General features: G+C 38.2%; 1 protein-coding gene across 2 annotated transcripts in view; it reads right to left on the minus strand.

Annotated features, from left to right (window-relative positions):
* Positions 1-23,701, minus strand: part of slc25a10b (solute carrier family 25 member 10b) — a 44,641-nt gene that overhangs the window by 9,958 nt on the left and 10,982 nt on the right. Inside the window, exons 3-11 of one of the 2 annotated variants that reach the window (XM_057844567.1) lie at positions 20,621-20,735; positions 20,510-20,558; positions 20,389-20,430; positions 20,269-20,312; positions 20,121-20,191; positions 18,735-18,827; positions 18,565-18,642; positions 12,283-12,339; positions 8,331-12,197 (exon numbers count right to left, since the gene is read on the minus strand). In XM_057844567.1, coding sequence (XP_057700550.1) covers positions 12,096-12,197; positions 12,283-12,339; positions 18,565-18,642; positions 18,735-18,827; positions 20,121-20,191; positions 20,269-20,312; positions 20,389-20,430; positions 20,510-20,558; positions 20,621-20,735 — 651 coding nt within the window. In that variant the 3' untranslated portion in view covers positions 8,331-12,095. Of the gene's footprint in view, positions 1-8,330; positions 12,198-12,282; positions 12,340-18,564; positions 18,643-18,734; positions 18,828-20,120; positions 20,192-20,268; positions 20,313-20,388; positions 20,431-20,509; positions 20,559-20,620; positions 20,736-23,701 lie in introns of those variants that run through there. The other variant, XR_009064269.1, reaches the window with a different exon arrangement.

The following is a 23,701-nucleotide window of genomic DNA, read 5'->3' on the forward strand; positions in this document are numbered from 1 at the left end:
CTGGTTCATTACTCAAAACTGCAATCATGGGCAAGACTGCCGACCTAACTGCTGTCCAGAAGGCCATCATTGACACTCTCAAGCAAGAGGCTAAGACACAGAAAGACATTTCTGAGCGAATAGGCTGTTCCCAGAGTGCTGTATCAAGGCACCTCAGTGGGAAATCTGTGGGAAGGAAGAAGTGTGGCAGGAAACGCTGCACAACCAGAAGAGGTGACCGCACCCTGAGAAAGATTGTGAAGAAGGGCCGATTCCAGACGTTGGGGGACCTGCAGAAACAGTGGACTGAGTCTGGAGTAGAAACATCCAGAGCCACCGTGCACAGGTGTGTGCTGAAAATGGGATACAGGTGCCGCATTCCCCAGGTCAAGCCACTTTTGAACCTGAAACAGCAGCAGAAGCGCCTGACGTGGGCTACAGAGAAGCAGCTCTGGACTGTTGCTCAGTGGTCCAAAGTACTTTTTTCAGGTGAAAGCAAATTTTGCATGTTATTCTGAAATCTAGGTGACAGAGTTTGGAGGAAGACTGGGACGAACGAAATGCCAAAATGGTCTACTGTGTTTTATCAAGGGCAGGGTTAATGCTGCTAGCTATCAGATTTTGGAGCACTTCATGCTTCCATCTGCTGAAAAGCTTTATGGAGATGAAGATTTCGTTTTTCAGCACGACCTGGCACCTGCTCACAGTGCCAAAACCACTGGTAAATGGTTTACTGATCATTGCCTTACTGCACTCAATTGGCCTGCCATCGCTCCTGACTTGAACCCCATAGAGAATCTGTAGGATATTGTGAAGAGGAAGTTGAGAGATACCAGACGCAACACTGTGGATGAGCTTAAGGCTGCTATCGAAGCATCCTGGGCCTCCATAACACCTGTGCCACAGGCTGATTGCCTCCATGCCACGCTGCATTAAAGCAGTCATTTCTGCAAAAGGATTCCCGACAAAGTATTGAGTGCACAGCTGGTATAATTAATTGAAGGTTGACTTTTTTTGTATTAAACACTTTTTTGTATTGGTCGGATGAAATATGCAAATTTTTTTAGATAGTCCAGAAAAACAAAAAATCCCTTTTTTGCAAAAATCATCAATATTAAAACAATAAAAGGCTTGAAGTACTTCAGTTGTGTGAAATGAATCTAAAATAAATGAAATTCTATTGTTTATCAGTACATTACAGAAAATAATTAACTTTAGCACAATATGCTAATTTTTTCGAAGGACTAGTGTATTACATTTGCCGATTGCAGAAGGGCTGACACGGATTTTGTTGTTACAATAAAATACTAAAAGGTATGGCCATATAAACAAAACTAGTATGTCATTCTTTTTTATTGCAGATATTGATCGCAATAAAAAACATTTGGACAGCATACAAAAACACTGTTTTTGTGGTGGCACGAGCTTGGTTCCATATCTGCCTTCATTAAAATGCGGTCCTCCCCTGTCGTGATGATGGCAGATGGACGCGGTATTTCCAAATTGTCTTTTTTAAGGGATTTTGATGTGTAATGTTACTCCAGGCGTTTTTATTGAAATTTTGTACTACTTAAACTCCCACAACACATACTTTAGCTACTTTATGAATACACATACAGGGGACTATGAATAATATACTAGTCGTTCCTGGGCTGACAATGAAGAAGTTCAATATAGTATACCGTAATTTTCGGACTATAACTCGCAGTTTTTTTTCCATAGTTTGGCTAGGGGTGCGACTTATACTCTGGAGCGACTTATGTGTGAAATTATTAACACATTATGATATCATTTCACATATTATTTTGGTGTTTTGGGGTGACGCTGATGGTTGGGTAAACTGGTTAGCATGTTCTTTATGCTAAAGTTATCTGAATAACTTTTAATAGCTATGTTACGTTAACATACCTGCCACGTTCGCATTTCGTTGTTAATGCATCATGTAACATTATCATACTGTACACTTACTCAGCACATTGTATTATTTTCAATTGCTTTTTAAGATGACATATCTGTTCTATGTGTTGGATTTTATCAAGTAAAATTCCCCCAAAAATGCGACTTATACTCAGGTGCGACTTATAGTCCGAAAATACGGTAGTTAGCAATTGGCATGTGCCGGTTACCAGTTTCAAAGGTTACCTTAAAAACATCAGTTTTAAAACCACTAAAATTTTCCTGTCATACTGTAGTTACGGTATTAGCCATTTTTGAGGTCCCAAAAATGTAGCGAGAAATCCGTGCCTTTGAGCGGCAGTGCTCACCCATCCCCTTCCAGTTGTTGTTCTGTCCTGTGTCTGTCGTTGTGTTGTAGAATAGACATAATGGCTGAAGGTGTTGAAACTACACCTGCGCTTTACCCCCTCGAAAATAGACAAAGTCGCTAGTCAGGGAGTACTTTGGCTACCAAAAAGAAGATGGCTGCGGCTTAGAAGAGGCAGGACAGCCGACGTGCAGGCAACACCTCTAACATGATTTCACATTTACGTGAAAATCATCCGTCACTTTTCACATAATTTAAGGTAAGTCAATGCTGTCATGAACGTTTCCCACCAGCTACGAGAGTTCACTGAAACTGGTGTAGCGTGTCTAGTGAAGGAATTCCCGGCCAAGCCGCACCGAAACAGCTACAGCCGAACGGAAACGGTGCTCCGCTGCTGCCGCTTCCGTGAGTCAACCGGGACGGGCTGATTTTCCCGTTCCCTTTCTGTGTTAACCGTTTGTACTGACTCCATGTTCCAAAAGTTTGAAGAAGGCTCACCCAAAAAAGGTTGACAATTTATTCGTCGACGATGGTCAAAAAACAAGGCAAAAATAGACGACGGAGGGACAATTCTGGATCCAGGGTCATCAAAACAAAGGCTACATAGCAATGATCCCAAGCAGCGAACCGTTTGTTATCTCAGTGTCCAGTCTTTTTTATAGCTGCGGTGAAGTGGGCCGGGCCGAAGGTGTGGCTGGGTGTTGTCTTGGGATAATCCCTCTGTGGCCGGTTTTGGGCGGTTGGGTTCGTGCGTGGTTGCCACAGGGACCGACGCTGGTCTTGACGTCCCAAGCGCCCGCTATCAACTTTGTTGTCCTGGCTGGCCGAGACGTTACTTGTTTTAGGACAGAGCGCCCTGCTCTTTGTCCTTGGAGTGGCCGGGACAACTGATTGCAAGAGTTGGTGTGTCAATCTTGCTCTTGACGCACACGTTGGGCTTCTGTGATAAGATGCCGTTGTGTATTTATTCTTCTTTTCATTAAACTATGGTGTGCTATTTATTTTATATTAGGTGTGTTAGAGTAGTACAAACAATCCTACAGCACATATGAGAAACGGTACTATTCCCTGATTGATTATATTAAGTGTGTTAGAGTAAAACCATCGAAATGCTAAAACTGCTTTTGGCACAGTTACAAATATAACACACAATAAAACAACAGGTTTCACAGTGGTTTGCACGTTCCCTTCACAGTTCTGAGATCAACAAGTGTTCAATCACGGGCTCCAATCTTCCAGTGTGGAGTTTGCATGTTCTCACCACGCCTGCGTTGGTTTTCTCCTGGTGTGCGTGAAAGCAGGGCTAAACTAAACAGGAAACAGGGCAAGCTGGAAATAGTTAAATTAAACTGAAAATATAACAAAATTATACGTTCGTTTCGGGCCAGGGTTCTCGCTAACTTTTTAAAATAAATATATATTTATATATGTATACTAAAACGATGTATGAATGTTAACTAAGGAATACTTGTTACCAAATAATTTGGAAAAAAGAGAAGGCGCTGCATGGTCATTGCAGAGCCAGAGCGTGCCATGCGCCCTCTTTTTAATATTCACCTCTGCAGGACGGCAAAACTGCGTCTCTTTATTTATATTTAGCCAACTTTTCCAGCGTTATTTCCTTGTGTAAATGTATTTATTATGATCTTAAAAATATGTAGACTATTTCAACATTAAGAAAAGTTGCGTTTTTTCTCTGCCGACTGAGAAGTCGTTACAAAAGACAGGCGTTTATGCATAGGCATTGTCACCAAATGCACAAAATGCAACCAGTCCGTTTTTCCAAGCAGCAAGCAGTGCTTTGTCCATGTCTGACTGGCGCATCTCTTCCCTCTCCTTCTCCTCCTGAGTCATCACAAATAATACATAGAATTTTGAGTTTTTTATCGGGCTCGGGCCTACAAATAAAATATAACATTTGTTTTTTTTTCCGGGGTCAGGCCTACAAATAAAACATAACATTTGGGGGGGGTTTTCGGGCTCGGGCCGGGTCGGGCTACAATACCCGCGGACCCGGGTCGGGTCGGGCTGGATTTTTCAGCCCCGATCTTTCCTCTTGATGACCTTAAACTGGTTGCAGTTACATGTCAGGAACGGTCCCTCCGGAACAAAACACGACACGATTTGACCAACATTGTGACAACCAATGCTGACCAAAAATGACGTAATGTCCAGGTTATAAAATTGCGCCAGCAGCCCTCCACGCACAGAGAGCGCCAGTAGGCAACACGGTACAAGTCCGTGAAAGCATCCAACCTGCTTCATTCTCAAGACATCTTTTCATGTGAAATAATAAAAATCAGTTAAAACGGACGACGCTAAACAAGCTCTTTATTAGGCTTGTTGTTAACATTTTTGATTGTAAATCTGACGTTAGTAGATTGTTCTTATTGGTGATGCGTGTGTGGCAACGTGGCAGTTTTTTTTATTTTTTATTTTTTATGGGTTTTGACAGTTGCCGTCATATTTTCGGGATCAAAGCACCGTATGCCGGATCAGCGTTCCGCCATCGTATTTCTTGGCGGAACGACGATCCAGTGCGTTCCGGCTCACTTTCATCCCTGAGTACATCCGAGACAAATGATTATAACAATATATTTGAGATAAAAAGCATGTTATTTTGCCTCATTCAAATCTTAATATCTGAACATTTAAATATGTAAACTATAGTGCAATCACATTCGTGAATGAATGGCTTCTGGTTGTTGAAATGTAAGTAAACCAATCTATTGTGATAAAACAACAAAATTGCAATAAGTGCATTAACCATCAAAGTGAAATCTAACTAGCTAGTCTTGAAACAAATCTGAATAAGGAAAAACATTGCAATAAAATAATGCAAACTGGTTAAACTAAAAAGAGTAGCTGAGATCTGTCATGACAGAACATTGCTTCAATGATATCTGGCGCCATCTAGCGTCGTCAATGGGGAGAGTAGCTGAGCGCTATCATGACAGAACGTCGCTTCAATGATATCTGGCGCCATCTAGCGTCATGAATGGGTATAATGTCTAGACCGCAAATATAAGATGACCCCCTCTTTTTCAGTGTTATTTCAATGCAAAAAACACGGTATGCGGCAAACAACCAATTCTGACGTGGGCTGAGCACCCACTAACAGCTTACTAAAATAGGCAATGTACTTATTCCACTAACCAATAATTCAAAGCCTTTAAAGTTGTATCACTTTTTGTTGATTACTTGTCTCAGTTTAAAATGCTGTTCAGTGGGTGTATACAATTTCAAATGATGGGCATCAATTCATATTGATTTGTGGGGCTTATATTGATTGTCCTTTGCAGATAAATATATTAAATATTAAATATTGCTGTATCATTTTTTTGTGATGAGGTTATCCATTGTACTGCTCTGCTGGATTTCTGCCCAGACTTCTTTTGAATCATCCGTTATTCAAACTTGGTTTCTAAAAGTGATAGAAGGCCACACAGGAAAGGCAGTTAAAAGATTTGCAAATGTAGAGTGATGTCTGAAAACGTCTCCGGTATGTAAAGTGGAGCCATTATAGTACATCATCAAACACTAGAACATGAGTCCTTTTGGGACATAAAAGAGACAGTAAGTATAGAGACCCATTTAGGCATGTAAGTATAAAAGAAGTGGAGTGGTCTGTCCATTACATCTATTTAAATTCAATAGTGTCCTTCATTTAAAAAAAAAAAAAAAAATTTGCTTAAATCCTGTTCAAATACGCAACTGAAATGGGATGTTTACCCTTTGTACAATGTTTCAGTGAAGTTGGAGCATTGTATGAATTGTAAGTTAAATAAATAAAATAAAAAAATGATATCCTTTACGCTCATAAGCTTGCACGCTCAGTAAAACCAATGGCAATTTAAAATTTACTCAAATTCTCTTGGGATGCCCAGTGTCCTTAATTTCCCAGTCGCTACAATTTTGAAACGGCACTACCCAGAATGCCCAGTGGTTAAGAACAGCGTATTTATCGGTAATTCCGTTTAGCTGTTAATTGTTTATTATTGTTGTTGTTCTAGCATCCTGAGTAAAGTTAGTATTCTGTTCAGTGACATTACATTGGAAGAACAAAAGGAATTATATTTGTTAATGAATAAATTCACTGTAAACTGAAAAACAGTAAGCATCATACTATAGTGATAATGCCACTGTGAACCAGAATGGGTTTGGGATCTAAACAATCTCACATTATGTGTCCTCACGTCAGCTTTGCAAGATGTGACATAGAACAACTTAAAGCAATGTTACATTCTTATGTACTCCTCATAAATACCACCTCTCAAACACAAGACCAGAAAACACCGACATTTTTCCTTTTTATGCATCTGTCAAGAGGATTTTTTTGTTGAAATTTTTAAAAACTGTTATATCTATAATTTAAAGTGCCTATGATGGCAAAAAGCATTTTTATTTCATATTTCACGCCGTATTTTATGCTCCTGAATGAAATAGACCGCTTGGATGTGTGTGGAAGCGATCGATTTATATTTTGAATTTTTTAAATCCCGCGCCATGAAAATGAGTTCCTGGATTGAGGAGGAATGCGACGTCACCGGGGTCAGCATCTCATAATACAGCATTGATTTATAGCATGCAGATGGACTGCGGATTCATCTTATTTTGTGAATTAATTCATTTATTTTTCACATCACGCCAGCTAAATGTGCTGCAGGGTTTTGTTGCTGCACCAGGGAGAGGCATGTGAGCCTTTTTGGGTTTCAAAAAGTTCCCGTTCACCGCGGACTGAATAAATGTATTTGGAATATTTCATATTCCATTTAGCACATAACTGTTATTTGTCATGACTAGTCAATTTATTTAGCAATTGGGGAAAAATACTTAGAATATCCTGTAAAAAAAAAATTTGGGTAGAGAGCTTGAAACAATGACATTTTGCTGCTCTCTTCGTTCCATTTTCCTCGTTCTGAATAATTCCCCCTCAAAGGGCTGAAATCTAAATCAGATGAAATTGTGGCCGTCCGATGTCATTCTCCAGCTGGGGACGCTAGAGCGCTATAATGACTTGCGGGGCTAAACGGCAGATTATAATACTAATTTCTCGTCATCTGCGCTTTGCCAAATTGTTGTATATAGTCGAATCGTCTCGAATATAATTCTAATTCACATAATACTGTTATTTAAGAATTTTTTTAAAATGCTGTCGCAGGCACTTTAATTAAGGCACTAGAGCGAGTGATAATCCCATATCTGTTCATCAAAAAATACTGTACCGGAAAGTCTTCTAAATCAAGAACAAATCTAAGTTATCTAGATAAAATATTAATAATGCCTATTCTGATAGTTACTCCTTCCAAAAGCGTTAACTTGTATAACATACGATCAGGGCAAAACAAGAAAAACAACGTCTTGAGCCACAGTGACCAACTCCTCATAAGATGAAATGCAGCTCTTCTAAGCTATTCATCTTTTGTTTATTTTTTTAAATCGTGACATAATTTCAGTGTTGTGTGTCTTGCTCCCACACAATGTCCTTGCAAATGTATGAATGGTTCGGGTATTAACCAAATGATGATTTGAACATAATTCAACTACTGCACAAACAAAAGAAACTGAGGACGTGAAGTTGTATTAAAATCGGTCTCTGAAAGAGGAAAAACTGTGTTGGATGCAATGATAAAGAAAAAAATTGCCCCTCTATTGGTTGAGATTAAAAAATAAAAAAACGAAAAAAAACACAACCGTATTTTGAGGTAAAATGAGAGTAGAAAGGAATCGCTGTAGTAGAAATCTCTCGAGGAACTTAATTTAAATAAAGAATAAGAAAAGAATAATTCCTTTATACACAACTGAAGGTAGATTTTTAATCGGCATTAACAGTATACCCTAATATGTTTGTGTGACCTCGGGAACACAGCCATTCACTTTTATATATACAGCCGCTGGTGTCAATGAGGATAAATCCCTGAGGGTGCAGATATGCATCATCAAACTGTTGTGCATCAACGGATTTTGTCGGATCAGCATCTGATTCAGATGATAAATAGGACATTGTTGTCATTTAGGTCACGTAAATACATTTGAACAGCCTAATTCATTAAAAAAAACACTGAATCATACATGTATTTTCATTAGTGTTTAATTAAAAAGCTATTCATTTGCATTAAAAATGTAAAAGCAACACACAGCAACAGGTGTGTGTTCATACAGTTAGTTAATAAGGCTGTTCATTAAGTCATATTACAGAGGACATGAAGTACAAGTAAAGCTGGTGGTTCTCTAAAAATGAATGCTGGGATGAAGGTGCAAGTCTAGAGGGATGTCCACAAGAGGAGAGTTCCAAGCTGATGGTATTGCTATACTGCCCCCAGGAGGACACATTTTGTAAGGCAACAGGAAAATGATTCTCATCAATGAGGACAAATGGGCAAATCTTTACGGTGGATCATTGTTAATGGCTAATACTGTACAACTACTGCTCTCTTTTAAGCAGTAACATTTGGAAATTCCAAAACAGGTTTACGAGGTAAGTTTAGTTAATAAGATTCCAGGGTTTCAATAAAGTGCCGCTCTTCAAAATAGCAGAATCCCCAGTCATTAAATTGACATGCATTTAGACAGTAAACACTACTGCCCAACTTTTGCATTCATAAGTTCTTCTTAAGTTATTCTATTCTAAAGCTAACTTGAAATTTTGGGATAGGGTTGTGTGGGGTGGGGCTGCCAAGTGTACCATGATGATTAGAATGATAGCTGATGTTAAAATGAGACAAGTTGGTCCACTCTTCAAAGATTAGACTGAGCAGATGGATGGAATGAGGCCACAAAGCTTAATAGACTTCTGCTTGATTTTCAGTTCTAAAATAAGTACAACACCAACTAGAGGATTGTAGGCCATTTGGTCAGTACTGTTGGGAATGAATATGAAATTACATTTGAGTACACATATTTAGTCTAACTGTATTTGTTTACAACAATGCATGTCATATTTGGCAAATGTGCTGGCCTAATATGGCACTTGTTTAATTTCCTGCCATTTATTATTTCAACTGCAGTCTATTTGACCCCTGCCCCAACCCCACCTCCTAAAAAAAAGGTTTACAGTGCACTAATGGATCAATGTAGTTAATCAACGAAATAGATCAGTGGATCTCGAAAGATTTTCAGCAAGTACCAGCCCAAAGTAGTACTGGGCTCTCCGAGTACCACTGTCATGGGGGACGTTAAAATACAGGAGTGTAGTGGGCTGAAATGTTTAGGAGGGACAAAAAAAAAGAAAAGGTATTTTTATTGGTTAAAAATTTTAACAATTAATACTGCGTTTAGATTTCCCGGATGGGAAAAAAAATGGTATTACATTGGTACCTCAACATACAATTTTTCAGAGTGGCTTTCGTGTATGATTTTTTTTTTCCATAAAGAATCACGTTTTACATGTAAATCCCTTACAGTGATCGCTAGTTTTTCGCGATTAATACGGACCAGAACCCGCCGCGATAAGTGAAAAACTGCTAAGTAGCTCTTCAACAAAAAACAAAAACAAAAAAAAAACCACTTGTTTTGTGTGTGTTCAATGTATTTATTAGATTTAGCATTGCAAATGTATATATATAAGACGTAATTTTTCATTTTTTCCCCCAAATTTGTTGCAAAATGTCAAAATGTTTGACCCCATTTCATGGGCCAATAATTTTGATAATTTTCGTTGGAATGACCTAAAATTTTCACAGCTTGTGTAGAAATGTTTCAAGCTTTTGTGTGTAACATTTGGCATTTCTATCTTTTCAGGTTAAGAAATGCCATTTCAGTTCAAAAGAAAAGGCATTTTGTGTGTTAAGAGTATGCATGGACTCAGTCACCGTAGAGAGTGTAGCATTCCTTCACAAATTTTGCAAAGAAGGCACCAACAATAAACAAAATAACAGAGAATTACAGCTGCAGCGGAAACTGTTACCAAAGACATGCTACAGCAAGTTTGGCACGAGCTTGAATACAGACTCGACGTGTGCACACGAGTCACACACGGCACTCATATTGAACATTTATGAAAATCTGTCATAGAACCTACAAATAATTGTACTTTTCTTTGTAAATTTAACCAATAAAACCTATGACCTTCAACATAAAGTGTATTTAGTTTCATTAAGATCCATCAAGTAGTTTCCAAAATATGGACATTTAGAATGGAGTCAACCATTTTGGAACACCCTGTATATATTTTAATAAATGGTTTTTAAGCACTTCAAATGTAATAATTATGGTAAGTTTTAAACATGTTACTGTCCCACCGAATTATTGTTAAACAAGAATAAAGCAGAAAAATGCTTGGCTTCATAAAATGTTTCATTGAGTGAGTCCACTCAAATCCGCTCAATTACACACAATGAGTTGCCACAGCAACTGTTTAATAAGTTAAACAACGACTGACGCATGCGGCCCTTCGAAGTTCACTTCTCTGGCAAGTTCAAACATTAAACGCTGTCAATCATCGTGAACTTTAATAAGCAACTCCAGTGCACTCACTGCCTGACCAGGGAGGGAGGGATCGAGAGTGAGACTATGCGATGGGCTCAGGACAACTTATCTGTATCTTTGTTGTATTTTTTAAATTTTAATTCGGGAAAAAAAATTCAGTGATGGACTGAGGGCACGAAGTTTGAAGCGCCAAGTAGCGAGGATCACTGTAATTCTTTCTAAGCGCTTTTAAAACACCACACTAAATTTGTTGTCATGTCCTGCGATTGCTTGTCTGGCCCTAGTGGCGCTAAAGTGTAAGTAGTTTGTTATGTTCCATCTTATTTTACAGACATTATCACATGACTACTCAACCTCATAGCAAACACTGAGTGTTAAAATAAGAGCAAACTTCAGCAGTCATTGTTTCCTATTTCATCTCACTGTTTGTACCTTGATAACGCATCGCTTCTAGTATATGAGCATTGTGTACCAAACACATTGTGGTATGTAAATTTCATTTGTTTACATTTATAGTCAAACAAAGTTACAGTGTTGCATGGCTGCGAGGGGGAATTATCTATTACACTACATATAATCTTTCATATGATCAATAATTTTTCATTATATGAAGTGAAATAGCATTTTGAGGTACCAATTTTCGAAATTGTTCATAAATAGTATTTGAAAGGAACCCATTTTAAAACATGAAATGTGAATCTTTTTACTTAGGTTAAATAAAATTGAACTGTACTCGAAAAATGCACTGTACTGGATTCATCCTCCTGTTTTGTTCACTTCAGGAAAAACAAGCTAGCAAACAAAATGAGCATAAAAACAAAACATTTTTTCTTAGTCATTAAGCACCAATTTTTTTTTTCTTCTCGGTTGTTCGGTTGAGATTGTGTGTAGAAGGTTTCGCTCATTTGCCAGGAACAGCAATGTTGTACACTAAACAGGACAAAATTGAACCATAAATAACCAGGATTAAAAAAAATCATAAATTTTGAAGTTAAACTCAGCCAATTTGCCATAGGCCTACCACTAGAGGGAGGCCGTGTACTACTTTGAGAACCACTGATCTAGATTTAAAAATAATGGGATTGAGAATTAGTATAATTCACAATAAAGTTAGTTATTTTCATTAAAATGTACAGACAGACGCTTAATCTAAAACATAAGATTGCGAACCTGAAATCTTTTCCTACGCTAGCAAGCTATTCCAAAGATCTTGATACCACAGGTTTAAATTTGCATTTTCAAATAGTTTGTTCCAGTATTTATCCCTCTTACTGTGCAAACACTCAGCTTCATGCCATGAGATAAGGTCGAGGTAGAGCAAAAGGGAGCAACACGCCCAAGCCGTCCTTCGTACGAGGCTTCCCCTCTTCCTTTTTTCTGATGATTACAGCAGAGTGGTTGACTAATGGCCAGTCGCATTCTGCCATCAGGAAATGATGCGAATCCCAAAGTTCTTTTTCAGCTGCTCCAGGAAGATGAATGTGAGCACTGTATGAGGAATCAAGCGAATCCCTGCAGGAACAAGGCCCTGCGACACAATGTAGAACATCTCATTACTGAATAGGAAAAAGTTGTATATTAAGTATACATTTGAGTTGAATGCGTGTTACTACCTTATAAAATGCCAGAGGACCCAACTTGGCGGTTTCTTGCAAGCAATGTCGTACCCCCTGAAAGTAAACTGACACTAGTTAGCGCAAGTAACTTTATTACCCCTGACTACAAGTCATTCTTTCTAGTAAAGGCGGTAGAGCTAAGCTAAGCTAACGGGAACGTTGAGTTGGATACAGGGTTCTCAACTCTCACTTATTGTTTGTTACTAAGGCTAAGTTCACAATGCAGGTCTTAATGCACTGGGGCTGCAGCCATAGGCGGAGTATGACTTTTGGGGCAGGGGGGGCACAAGATGTTGTTGACCCCAAAACGCAGTGTCAGCGATAAAATTAACTTACAGGAATATTTATAATAATAAGTTGACACTGAAAGTTTTTTGTTTCCCATCATTCTTGAGGGGAATTCTAAATCAGGCTGCTTAGGCAATACTTTTCGCCAAGATCGCATCCATTGATTTTGGTACACCCGCTGGTGTCGTGCCAATATAGTTACCCCAGTCAAAAATGGTATCCCCTGTGCGGAGCCATATGGAGGTAGATTTGTGTCTCCATTATTCAATCAAAAAAAGTTGCTTCAATTAAAAAAAAAAAAAAAATGCTTCAATCAAAATATTTTCAACCCACAAAAAAGTCGCTTCAATTAAAAAAAATGTGTTTGAATGCAAAAATAAATTTAAAAACTTAAAAATCTCCGAAAACTGCATGTGAAATCTATTTTTCTTTGAATAATTTTTATTTATATACACATATATATATATATATATATATATACACATATATATATATATATATATATATTTATTTATTTTTTTTTTTTTTTTAAGTCAAGTTTTTTTTTTAATGAAGCAACTTTTTGATTGGACTAATGCTGATTTGTGTTTGGGCCACATTTTGGCTAGGACAGGTTTGTCTTCGTTAATCAAAAAATAAGTTGCATGAAAAAAAAAAAAAAATCTAGACTTTCAAAAAGAAAAATCAATCAAAACAAGAAAAAATTCAATCATAGAAAGAAGTTTTTGAATGCAAAAAAATATTTGAGATGGAAAAAAATTGCACTTAATGTTTTATTGAAAAAGTTTTCTTTGATTGAAGCAATCCTTTTTGTGTGGGCCATATTATGATTAGGACATTCGTGTCTAAATCATTCAATCCCCAAAAAGTTGCTTCAATCAAAAAAAATATTTTCAAAGAAAATAATCATTAAAAAAACAACAACATTCTAATACATATATATATATACATAATTATATGCGAAACAAATGACCGTATAAGGTGCTCGAAAAAATAATTTCGACCCATTAAAAAAAAATTTTTTTTTGTCCTTTTCATTCATTTTTGTTGCAGTTGTACAACTTTTATATATATAGGAAAGTCAATTACATGCAATGACACTTTTCGGCCACCAGGCGGGGCCAGGCCCCCTCTTAAAATCCGCTTATGGCTGCAGCTATCAATTATTTCAGTAGTCGATTAATCGATGAAGTAGTTAGGTCGAATAACCGAGTAATCAGATAAGGAACATAAAAAATAAAATAGCTGTGCCTCAAACGGTATTAAAAATAAATAAATAAGGATCTAAGTACAACAAAAGAATTGGCGTACTTACATAGCAAAAGTCCGCTAGCCTAAATGCTATAAAACACAAACGTTTTTTATTTATTTATTTTTACAATGCTCATAACAAATGGTTCAGAAACATTCCCACAAAAAACTGCTTAATATAGTTATAAACTAAATTACGAATGCATTAAAAAAAAACATTAGTTAATACAAAAACATGGCTGATGTTGGTTTTAACATGGAGCAACTGGATTCTGCCATGTGAAATGAAGCAGACTAGAAGGCAGTGTTTGAGGACTTACAAGTATTACACATGCGCACTAATTTGCAGTCTGACAAGCGATGAGCAAACTGACCCGCATGCGCAAAAGCATCAAAACAAATAACTATGGCGCACAGTGGAAACCGAGCATTATCAGGCTTATCCTTTTATTCATTGTATTTTTTATGACTGTGGTCAAGCCGGCCTCCTGCATAGTAAAAGCAGAGTTCAAGCTAGGCGCTTGTGAACCGCTACATCGCTGCCGCCTTGCGTGCTGCTCTTGCTCTTTGCTGACGTAATTGCTGCTTGATTTGGGAGACTTGACAGTTCAGACCGCCGCCACATTCTGGAAAAAATGTGGCCCAAATCGGATTTAAACCACATACGAAAGTGACCCGGATCAGATTTGAAATGGTCCACTTCTATGAGACTTGTGGGCGTGGCATGGCTCAGCGGTAGAGTAGTTGTCCCCGAACCCAGAGGTTGTGGGTTTGATTCTCCGCCCTGATGAACTTGTCTAAGTATCCTTAAGCAAGATACTGAACCTCATGTTGCTCCTGGTGCTGTGTCACCAGTAGGTGGATGGGGAAGTAGTGTAAAGCTCTTTGAGGGCCTTCAAAGTGGAAAGACGCACACAAGTATAACTCTAGTTACCATTTGTCAAATTCAGACCATCAAGTTAATGCCTCACTCGAGTCGGGAAAAACACGAAAAAAATCAGGATTTGTGCATTAAGACCTGCGGTCTGAACCTAGCCTAAGTGATCATTTCAGTTTTGTTATGATATCATGACTGTGCATGACACTTAACTAATTCAGACCAAGAAAGTCCATAGTTTGCGTTCTTTTGTCCACACGAGAATACATTTGGTCGAGACTTTTTGGGCGCAGTTTATTTTCATATTGCAATTTCAGCAGGCGACCCAGGATTTGACAACAAGCCTATGCATGAGCAAACATTGTTCAATCACTGGGGGGAAAAAAAAAAAAGTCTGGGCGGGGTAACATGCTAAAATGCAGAAGTAAACAATCATGGAGCTCCGGCTTGCAACACTGGTGCTCATAATGATTTGTTTGAGCCAAGTAAAAGCATTTGCCCATATGTCTTAGAAGACATTCAGTCTCCTCATTACTCCACGTGAAACCTCGACTCATGTTAGCCAACGTACTGCTAACCACAGAATGTGATGCTAACCCAACAATCCCATAAAGCCTGTTACGTGCCAACAGGTGTGTGATCTTAGTTTTGGTCCGAACCACGGTGCGTTCACATTTACACATAAAGCGAACCGCACCGCAGTCCGCATGGAAGCGAACTGAGGCCACCTCTACGGCAAGGTCTCCGATCGGCTGTTTGGTCCGGACCAGTTCGCCGTTGTTCTGTCAGATTATGCACCCTGATCAGATTTTGCTACTGAAGGTTCAGTGGCGGTGAATGAGGACTCTTTTATATTCAGCTGGACTCTCAATATTATCCAGAGGTGCTAAATAAACAAGTTACATCATAAACATGCATGTGCAATATAAAGGCAGTGTAAATAATTGCTAAAGGGCACGGGGAAGACATTACCAGTGAGAGATCGGCGTGCAGTCGAGTTGAGCGTAGCCACATGGTAGGATATGTGTGTGTGGAGAACTTTCCTTTCTATGCGTCCATAACCAAATGTAAGTAGATATTTCTTTCTTTATAGAAAGTTTGTGGTGTTTGGTTTGGACCAGATACATGCCTTCGCGGCCATTTGTAAAATCACACACAAGCACAACCACAAAATCGCCATTTCTAATGGGGTGAAAGATCTGACAGAACGGTTTGTATTCACACCAGCCCAAAAGGTGCACACCACCAACTTTTTGAGTTTGGGTCGGTGTTCGGCCATTCCTTACTACGTGGCGAAACCTCCTACACAATGCTCAGCGTGCTTGCACAAGCATCCGCACGCATGCGCACATCGGTTAGAAGTGGCGAGTACTCACTATTTCTGTTTTTATTTTATTTTTTAGCCCTTTTCATTGCCTCAAAAATACTTTTTGCAAAAATACTTTTTGCATGTATTACCCTCTCATATTTTTAACCATTGTGTTTTTTTGTGTTAGCTTTGAAGCAGTTGACCGCATTAGTCACGTAGCGTATTTAAACCGTCCTTATTTGAGATACACTGGGGCATATAAGTATTTAGTCAACCACTAATTGTGCAAGTTTTCCCACTTGAAAATATTAGAGGTCTGTAATTGTCAACATGGGTAAACCTCAACCATGAGAGACAGAATGTGGAAAAAAATAAATAATAATAACATTGTTTGATTTTGAAAGAATTTATTTGCAAATCATGGTGGAAAATAAGTGGTCAATACCAAAAGTTCATCTCAATACTTTGTTATGTACCCTTTGCTGGCAATAACGGAGGCCAAACGTTTTGTATAACTCTTTACAAGCTTTTCACACACTGTTGCTGGTATTTTGGCCCATTCCTCCATGCAGATCTCCTCTAGAGCAGTGATGTTTTTGGGCTGTCGTTGGGCAACACGGACTTTCGACTCCCTCCGCAGATTTTCTATGGGGTTGAGATCTGGAGACTGGCTAGGTCACTCCAGGACCTTGAAATGCTTCTTACAAAGCCTGGCAGTGTGTATGGGATCATTGTCATGCTGAAAGACCCAGCCACGTCTCTTCTTCAATGCCCTTGCTGATGGAAGGAGATTTTACCTCAAAATCTCTCGATACATGGCCCCATTCATTCTTTCCTTTACACAGATCAGTCGTCCTGGTCCCTTTGCACAAAAACAGCCCCAAAGCACGATGTTTCCACCCCCATGCTCCAGAGTGGGTATGGTGTTCTTCGGATGCAATTCAGTATTCTTTCTCTTCCAAACACGAGAACCTGTGTTTCTACCAGAGTTTGATTTTGGTTTCATCTGACCATAACACATTCTCCCAGTCCTCTTCCGGATCATCCAAATGCTCTCTAGCGAACCGCAGACGGGCCTGGACGTGTACTGGCTTTAGCAGGGGCACAAGTCTGGCAGTCCTGGTGGCGCATTGTGTTACTGATAGTAGCCTTTGTTACTGTGGTCCCAGCTCTCTGTAGGTCATTCACTAGGTCCTCCCGTGTGGTTCTGGGATTTTTGCTCACCGTTTTTGTTATCATTTTGACGCCACGGGGTGAGATCTTGCATGGAGTCCCAGATTGAGGGAGATTATCAGTGCTCTTGTATGTCTTCCATTTTCTAATAATTGTTCCCACTGTTTTACCTATTGCAGATTCAGTCTTCCCAGCCTGGTGCAGGTCTACAATTTTGTCTCTGGTGTCCTTCTACAGCTCTTTGGTCTTGGAGTTTGACTGACTGAGGTTTTGGACAGGTGTCTTTTATGTAATAATGAGTTAAAACAGGTGCCATTAATACAGGTAATGAGTGGAGCCTCATTAGACCTCGTTAGTATTTGTAGATGACCAAATACTTATTTTCCACTCTAATTTGGAAATAAATTCTTTAAAAATCAAACAATGTGATTTTGGGTTTTTTTTCCCCACATTCTGTCTCTCATGGTTGAGGGTTACACATGCTGACAATTACAGGCCTCTCTAATCCTTTCAAGTAACTTGCACCATTGGTGGTTGACTAAATACTTATTTGCCCCACTCTAACTACATTTAAGTATTTTCTTAAGGCATTTTTTCAGTACGTTCTGCTTGTGTGCATCTAAACAAAACAAGTTTAGAGCGTACGGTAGTACTTTGGGTGTCAAATTCAACTAATGTAGGACGTTTCGCTGATGTAGCAGATGTTGGCAGAACACCGGACCAAACAGAGCAGGTTTGAATAGGCCCTTAATGACATGCCATTATTTGTCATTGTTTGTAGAAGAGAATGTAATCCTGTTTTTCTGCTTACAAAACTAAGGTGCAATTATCCCTCATTGTCTCCTGAGAGCCATAATATAGAACGAACATGCCATTTTGGTCAGGTCATCACTTTAGCATTTTGCATATAAGTTGCTCTCTGGAGTATAAAATAGCACAGTGTGTGGGGGTGTGATTGTGTGTGGGGGGCTGTGTGTCATACTCTAAACAATGTTCATAAATTGAGAATGCTGTGAATAATATCTAAAACAGTAAAACACTGTACAATTAAAATTAAAGAAAGCTCACAAAGTAAGTGTTGTTGAGTAGAAGTGATATTATGTGTAGCTCGCTAAATTATTGTAAAATTACATTAGAACTAGTACTGCATGATTTGTGACTGTACAGCACGGCCGGCGATGAAGGTGGTTTTGACATTTTCGCAACAATTCCATTCAAGTAGTGACTGTTTTTAGCTAATAGGTGAGGATAAAAGGGTGGACAACATGCATCCGGTATTCCATCAAAAATTCGACATGCTTTGTTTTCATCGTCTTGATGCATTTTCTGACTAGTGTGACCCAAATAAAAAGATCACAATAAGTACAGAAGAGGCACTTACCGTGTACTCTCCCTTTGAGTTCATGAGTCTTGTCTTTAGAACATCAAGTGGCTGACAAAGGAACGTTGCACAACCTCCCTGCACAAGGTACATTGAAACACTTGTTAATTCAATAATAATAAAACAGGACTTGTTCTGTGATCAAATGAGTTGATTAACCGGATACTTACAGCAATGAAGCTCGAGAGGAAGTGTGTGATCATATTATCTCCCAGCATTCCTGTTCCCAACACAAGCTGCTTTGCCTGGTCATAACAGGCCAACTGAAAGGGAAGGTGAATTATAGTGAGAAGAATAACACATCAAGAAACATCAGTAGTATTTGTATTAGCCCACATGAACTCTAGTAAACCACCACTTTATACAAGGTTGGAAACTTTCCAAATTTCGCTATTTATCTAGTCTTTTATACCAGCTGCTTCCCAAGCATACTGGAATTGCTTTATAAATTCCAGTATCAATGTTGAGAGATGTGACTGAAATGCAATGATCTTGAATTAAGCTCATGATCTTGTTTCTGGTATTTGGTATCCAAGGTCAACTTGTTGGAAGAATCAAGTAAAGTTAAGTGCACAGTCGCAGTGAAGAACATGTTTTGAACTCTTTAAGATGTTTTAATCTGCTGAGAAATACCATTAGCATTTAGTTGAACGCCTGATTCCCTCGTCAATAAAATAAAATCTATTAATTCGAGAAAAGCTAGTTGCCGTAATGTACTAAAAGCAGGTACAAATAATGCATGCAAGTCAGGCAAATTGGTTTTTAGGGACTCTTACACAGTTGTGTGTTTCTTAAGTAAACATTAGGGCATTGGGCATCGAGCATCGATGGGAACCGGTTCTAACACTCCGATGCTCCCGGAATCGTTCAAATTTTTAAATTTTTATTACTTATTTCGATGCCCTGACCACCGAGCGGAAAAAAATTGCTTGCGTTTAAAGACTGATATTTATTTATATACAAGTTATAATTAGCCCTGTGAGATGTTCATTTAATTAAAAAAAAAAAAAAAAAAAAAAACGTTGAGAAGTTAAGAATTTAATATAAACTATGCAATTTTTTGGGACCCTGCATTTTTTGGGAGGGACCTTGCCTCTTAAACGAATCAGAATCGGCAATCATTCGGAACCGGAACAGAAACGTGGAATCGGAATCTGAACCGGAATCGTTCAATTTCAAACGATGCCCAACCCTAGTAAACATGCACAACCTCCACACAAAGTAATTATGACAACAATGCTTATACACAAAATGTTTTCCCCCAGCAATAATTTTGCTAAATCAAGCACCCTAAGCACCCACACCCTTTAAAATTCAAGTCATTGTATATTTAAAGTCTTCGGTTCTTCATTCATGTACACTATAACGCACACAAACCTGCATAAAGTTCATTCATAAATCATTCATATTTAAATGTAACCACTTATACTACTTCCCAATTCGTTCCAAATATTGATTTAACAATAATGCATTAACTTGACTTTAAATTACATTTTAATTGTGTTATTGTATTACAGATGAGTACTGATTTATGCACAGTAAGTAACTCAACTTGCCTGTCCCACAGTGACCAAGGCTCCCCTGCTGGACGCCATGGTGGCTCCTGAAAACAGCTTCCTCACACCCTCTATGGGACATTTCAGAGGTCTCAAATGACAGTGCTTTATTTTCAAGTCAGTGTCTGCGTACAGTAGTTGATGCTACCTTCTCTGAAGACTCTGAAGAGCCCATCAATGGCATGTTTGTAGCTGAAGAAAACATTTAGGTTAGCATTTTCCATAAAAGTTCAACATTTGTGATTTGCTGATATTCTGCATCACTTACTTTCTCCTCAGTTCTGCTGGTAGTTTCATGTCATTTTGCATCCTGGAGTCAATAATGCATCATTTGAAGATCATAATCATTTGAATAAATGACAGAACGTTACTCATTCATGACACATTACCTGACATTCACCATGTCTGCTGGCGTGCCAACAAAGCCCCCAGTAAAACCTATTAAGGTTGAAAGCTGTTAATTTATTGAAATGTTTCCATGTGGATGAGCAAGCACAAACCTCCAAACGCTCCCAACGCAACTTTTTGATAGAAAGGCATGGGCCCCTGGCTTTTGTTTCCAATCACGTCCCTGACCGTCTCATAGATGGCAAATCTGGTCAGGGAATAGGACATCTGAAAGAGAAAGGATTAAAAATATAAATAAAAAGAGAGACAGAGACCTTTGAGCAACAATAAGCCTTTTGTACATTTTTGAAATATGAGTTAGAGGGAAAAAAATATGTATACAGGGGATACAATGTGAATTGATGTATTTATCCAATTGCTTTTCTTGTACAGCACGTTCTACAAAAACACAATCTGGAGTACTGTAAAGACTTAAATGAATTTTGAGTTAATTGGAAAGCAAAAGTTCTAATATTGAAAATTTTAAAGGAAGAGTTTTTTAAATGCGATTTTATCTAATTGGTCATAAAATCAGTTATTTGCTAAAAAAAAATATATATATATATATTGCTTTTCATCCATGCTAACATCATTAGAGAAGTGACAGGCAGAAGTTATATATTTTTCCGCTAGATGGCGCAATATTCTGTCCTTGCTCAACAAAGGTTAGGAACTTTGGCATCTCAAATTCCATTAAAATGAAAAACATTCGTTGCAGATGTACTGTCTTGTGACTATGATTCATTTTTTAAATTGTTTTTAGACACTTATGGCAATGCCACATCTAAAAATGTCATTTTAGCTCAGAATTTGGCAACGTTGTGAATAACTTGGTTGTAAAAATTTAAATACCATCATTTCAAATAAGATTTTTTTTTTTAACATGAATCAAAGTAACAAGGAACTTAATATTTAATCGCTACTTCTGCCTAAATACAGGTGACATAAGTATTCACATTTGAGGCCGCAGTGTCCATGTGTCATGAGTACTAGTAAGCAGTGGCGTCATTAGGCCTAAAATAGTCAAAAGCCCCCCTAAATAATTTGGTGTTGTTTTATTTTAAAAAAATATATAAATGTTTATATACAAAAAAAACTGACAGACTTACCATGAAGTTGCCAGAGTATTAGTTGAAATCAATCATATAACCTGTCATTATTATTTATATATTATATTATATTATATATTATTATATGTAATTATTTTTTTGTTTTGTTGGTAATAACATTTAGTTAGCTGCAGCCCCCAGCGAACAGCAGAAAGTCCCATGTAATTAAGCAAATACTCCGTGTTTGCGGTCAAAACTTACATTCCAGCTCTAAAATAACGCTGTTACTTAACTGCTGCTAGCTAGTTAGTCTGAAATGCATTGTGAAGGTCCAGGTTGTTTATAGAGTTAAGTCTTTTTACCGCTATCTTTGAGGTGACTTCCTTCTGGAGCATCAGCTGTGTTTCTCTCTTTACGCATAGATGAGAACAGGAGCTGAGCTCATTCAAGTACAGTACAGGCCAAAATTTTGGACACACCTCATTCAATGCGACACAAATGATGGTCTCAACCCCAAATGGCAAAAGTGTGCAAAAAAAGTAATCAGAGGAAAGGGGGGCTACTTTGAAGGTAATAGAATACTATACAGGTTTTTCAGTATTTCACCTTTTTTTTTGGGGGGGGGGGGGGGGGTAAGTACACAATCCCACACATGTTCATTTATAGTTTTATTACCATCAGTGAGAATTCACAGTGTAAAAAAACTCATGAAAATAAAGAAAACCCATGGATGAGAACATTTCCAAACTTTATCCTGACCCAGATATTACCTAATTTCAAGTTAGTAGTTGTAGTTTTAGGGTTTGGAATTACAGCCATTTTTGTTACATATGTGCCCAAAATGTAATCTGTACAACTTACAAATATTTTTGCTTGTATGCTAGGTTCACTTACATCCTCTGCAACTCCTGGGGGCTAAAACCCAGTGACGCCCCAGCTGGTAGGTAATATTTGATAACAAAACTGAGGGTCAAGCAGTGGAGCTACTGAAGTAGCCGCTGATGTAAGTGAAAGGTCATGTATACAATTTAGCATGATTCTACATAGGGATGGGAATTGATAGGATTTTTACGATTCCGATTCCATTATCGATATTGCTTAACGATTCAATTCTTTATCGATTCTCTTATCGATTCTAATTTGGGGAAAAAGAAGAACAAACGTTTTGATTGGCATCGAGTTTGTTTAATCAGAACTCACAACCTTACAAACTCACAACGAAATCAAAAGAGGCCCAAAGCCTCAATGTTAACTATGGCAATAAGTGGCAAATACACAAGAATGTGTAACATTTTACTGAAACATTTATCTAATAGAAATAAAAAAATATTGGTATATATTGGCAGATAGGTTGTTGTTCTGCCTTTGGCAATATGTGTTAAAACAGGGGTCCCCAAACTTTTTCCTGTGAGGACCACATAACTTTTCCCTTCTCTGATGAGGGGCCGGGGTCAGTTTGTAACAGAAAAAGTGTGACGATTGCAGAAGTGCATAAATGTAAAAAATTATTGTTTTTCAGAAAGCCACAATCAAATAACCCTTTCTGGATTCTTCACGGAATGAAAGTAAATAAAATAAAAATAATGATATAATAATAATAACTAATAATAAAAACACTATTAATTAAATACATAATAACCAAATAACCCTCTCTGAATTCTTCAAGGAAAAAGGCCAGGAAATAAATAACACGATTGAGAAAAAAAAAAAAATTCAAAATGGTCGGACCAAATGTGGAGGCGGGCCGTATTTGGGCCGCAGGCCGCAGTTTCGCCACCCGAAGAAATGCCGCATCCAAGCGAGTGAGCGAGCGAAGTGAGAGAGGGAAACACTTCTACGAGCCTACGTTCTTTGTTAATGTTAATATCTACAGAGGCAACGCCTGTATGTATCATCTTTTGTGTTTGTTGTTGTGTTTCCACTCGCGATCGGACACTTAAATCCAGTTGTGTAGTGGTTTGAACGATGTGCTAATGCTAGCGAACGAATGCTAACCATACTGTTATTAGCAGCTAATCATCGCTGATTTACGTTGATGCAAACCTGTTTGTTATTGGGGACGAAATTGATTTGTTTCATTTCTATTCTTAGTTTCACTCTTCAAGTGATGATTGAATAAAGTCAGCAACTTATACCAACGTCTTC

The sequence above is a fragment of the Corythoichthys intestinalis genome, chromosome 8, assembly GCF_030265065.1.
Source record: "Corythoichthys intestinalis isolate RoL2023-P3 chromosome 8, ASM3026506v1, whole genome shotgun sequence".
In the NCBI taxonomy this organism is placed as follows: Eukaryota; Metazoa; Chordata; class Actinopteri; order Syngnathiformes; family Syngnathidae; genus Corythoichthys; species Corythoichthys intestinalis.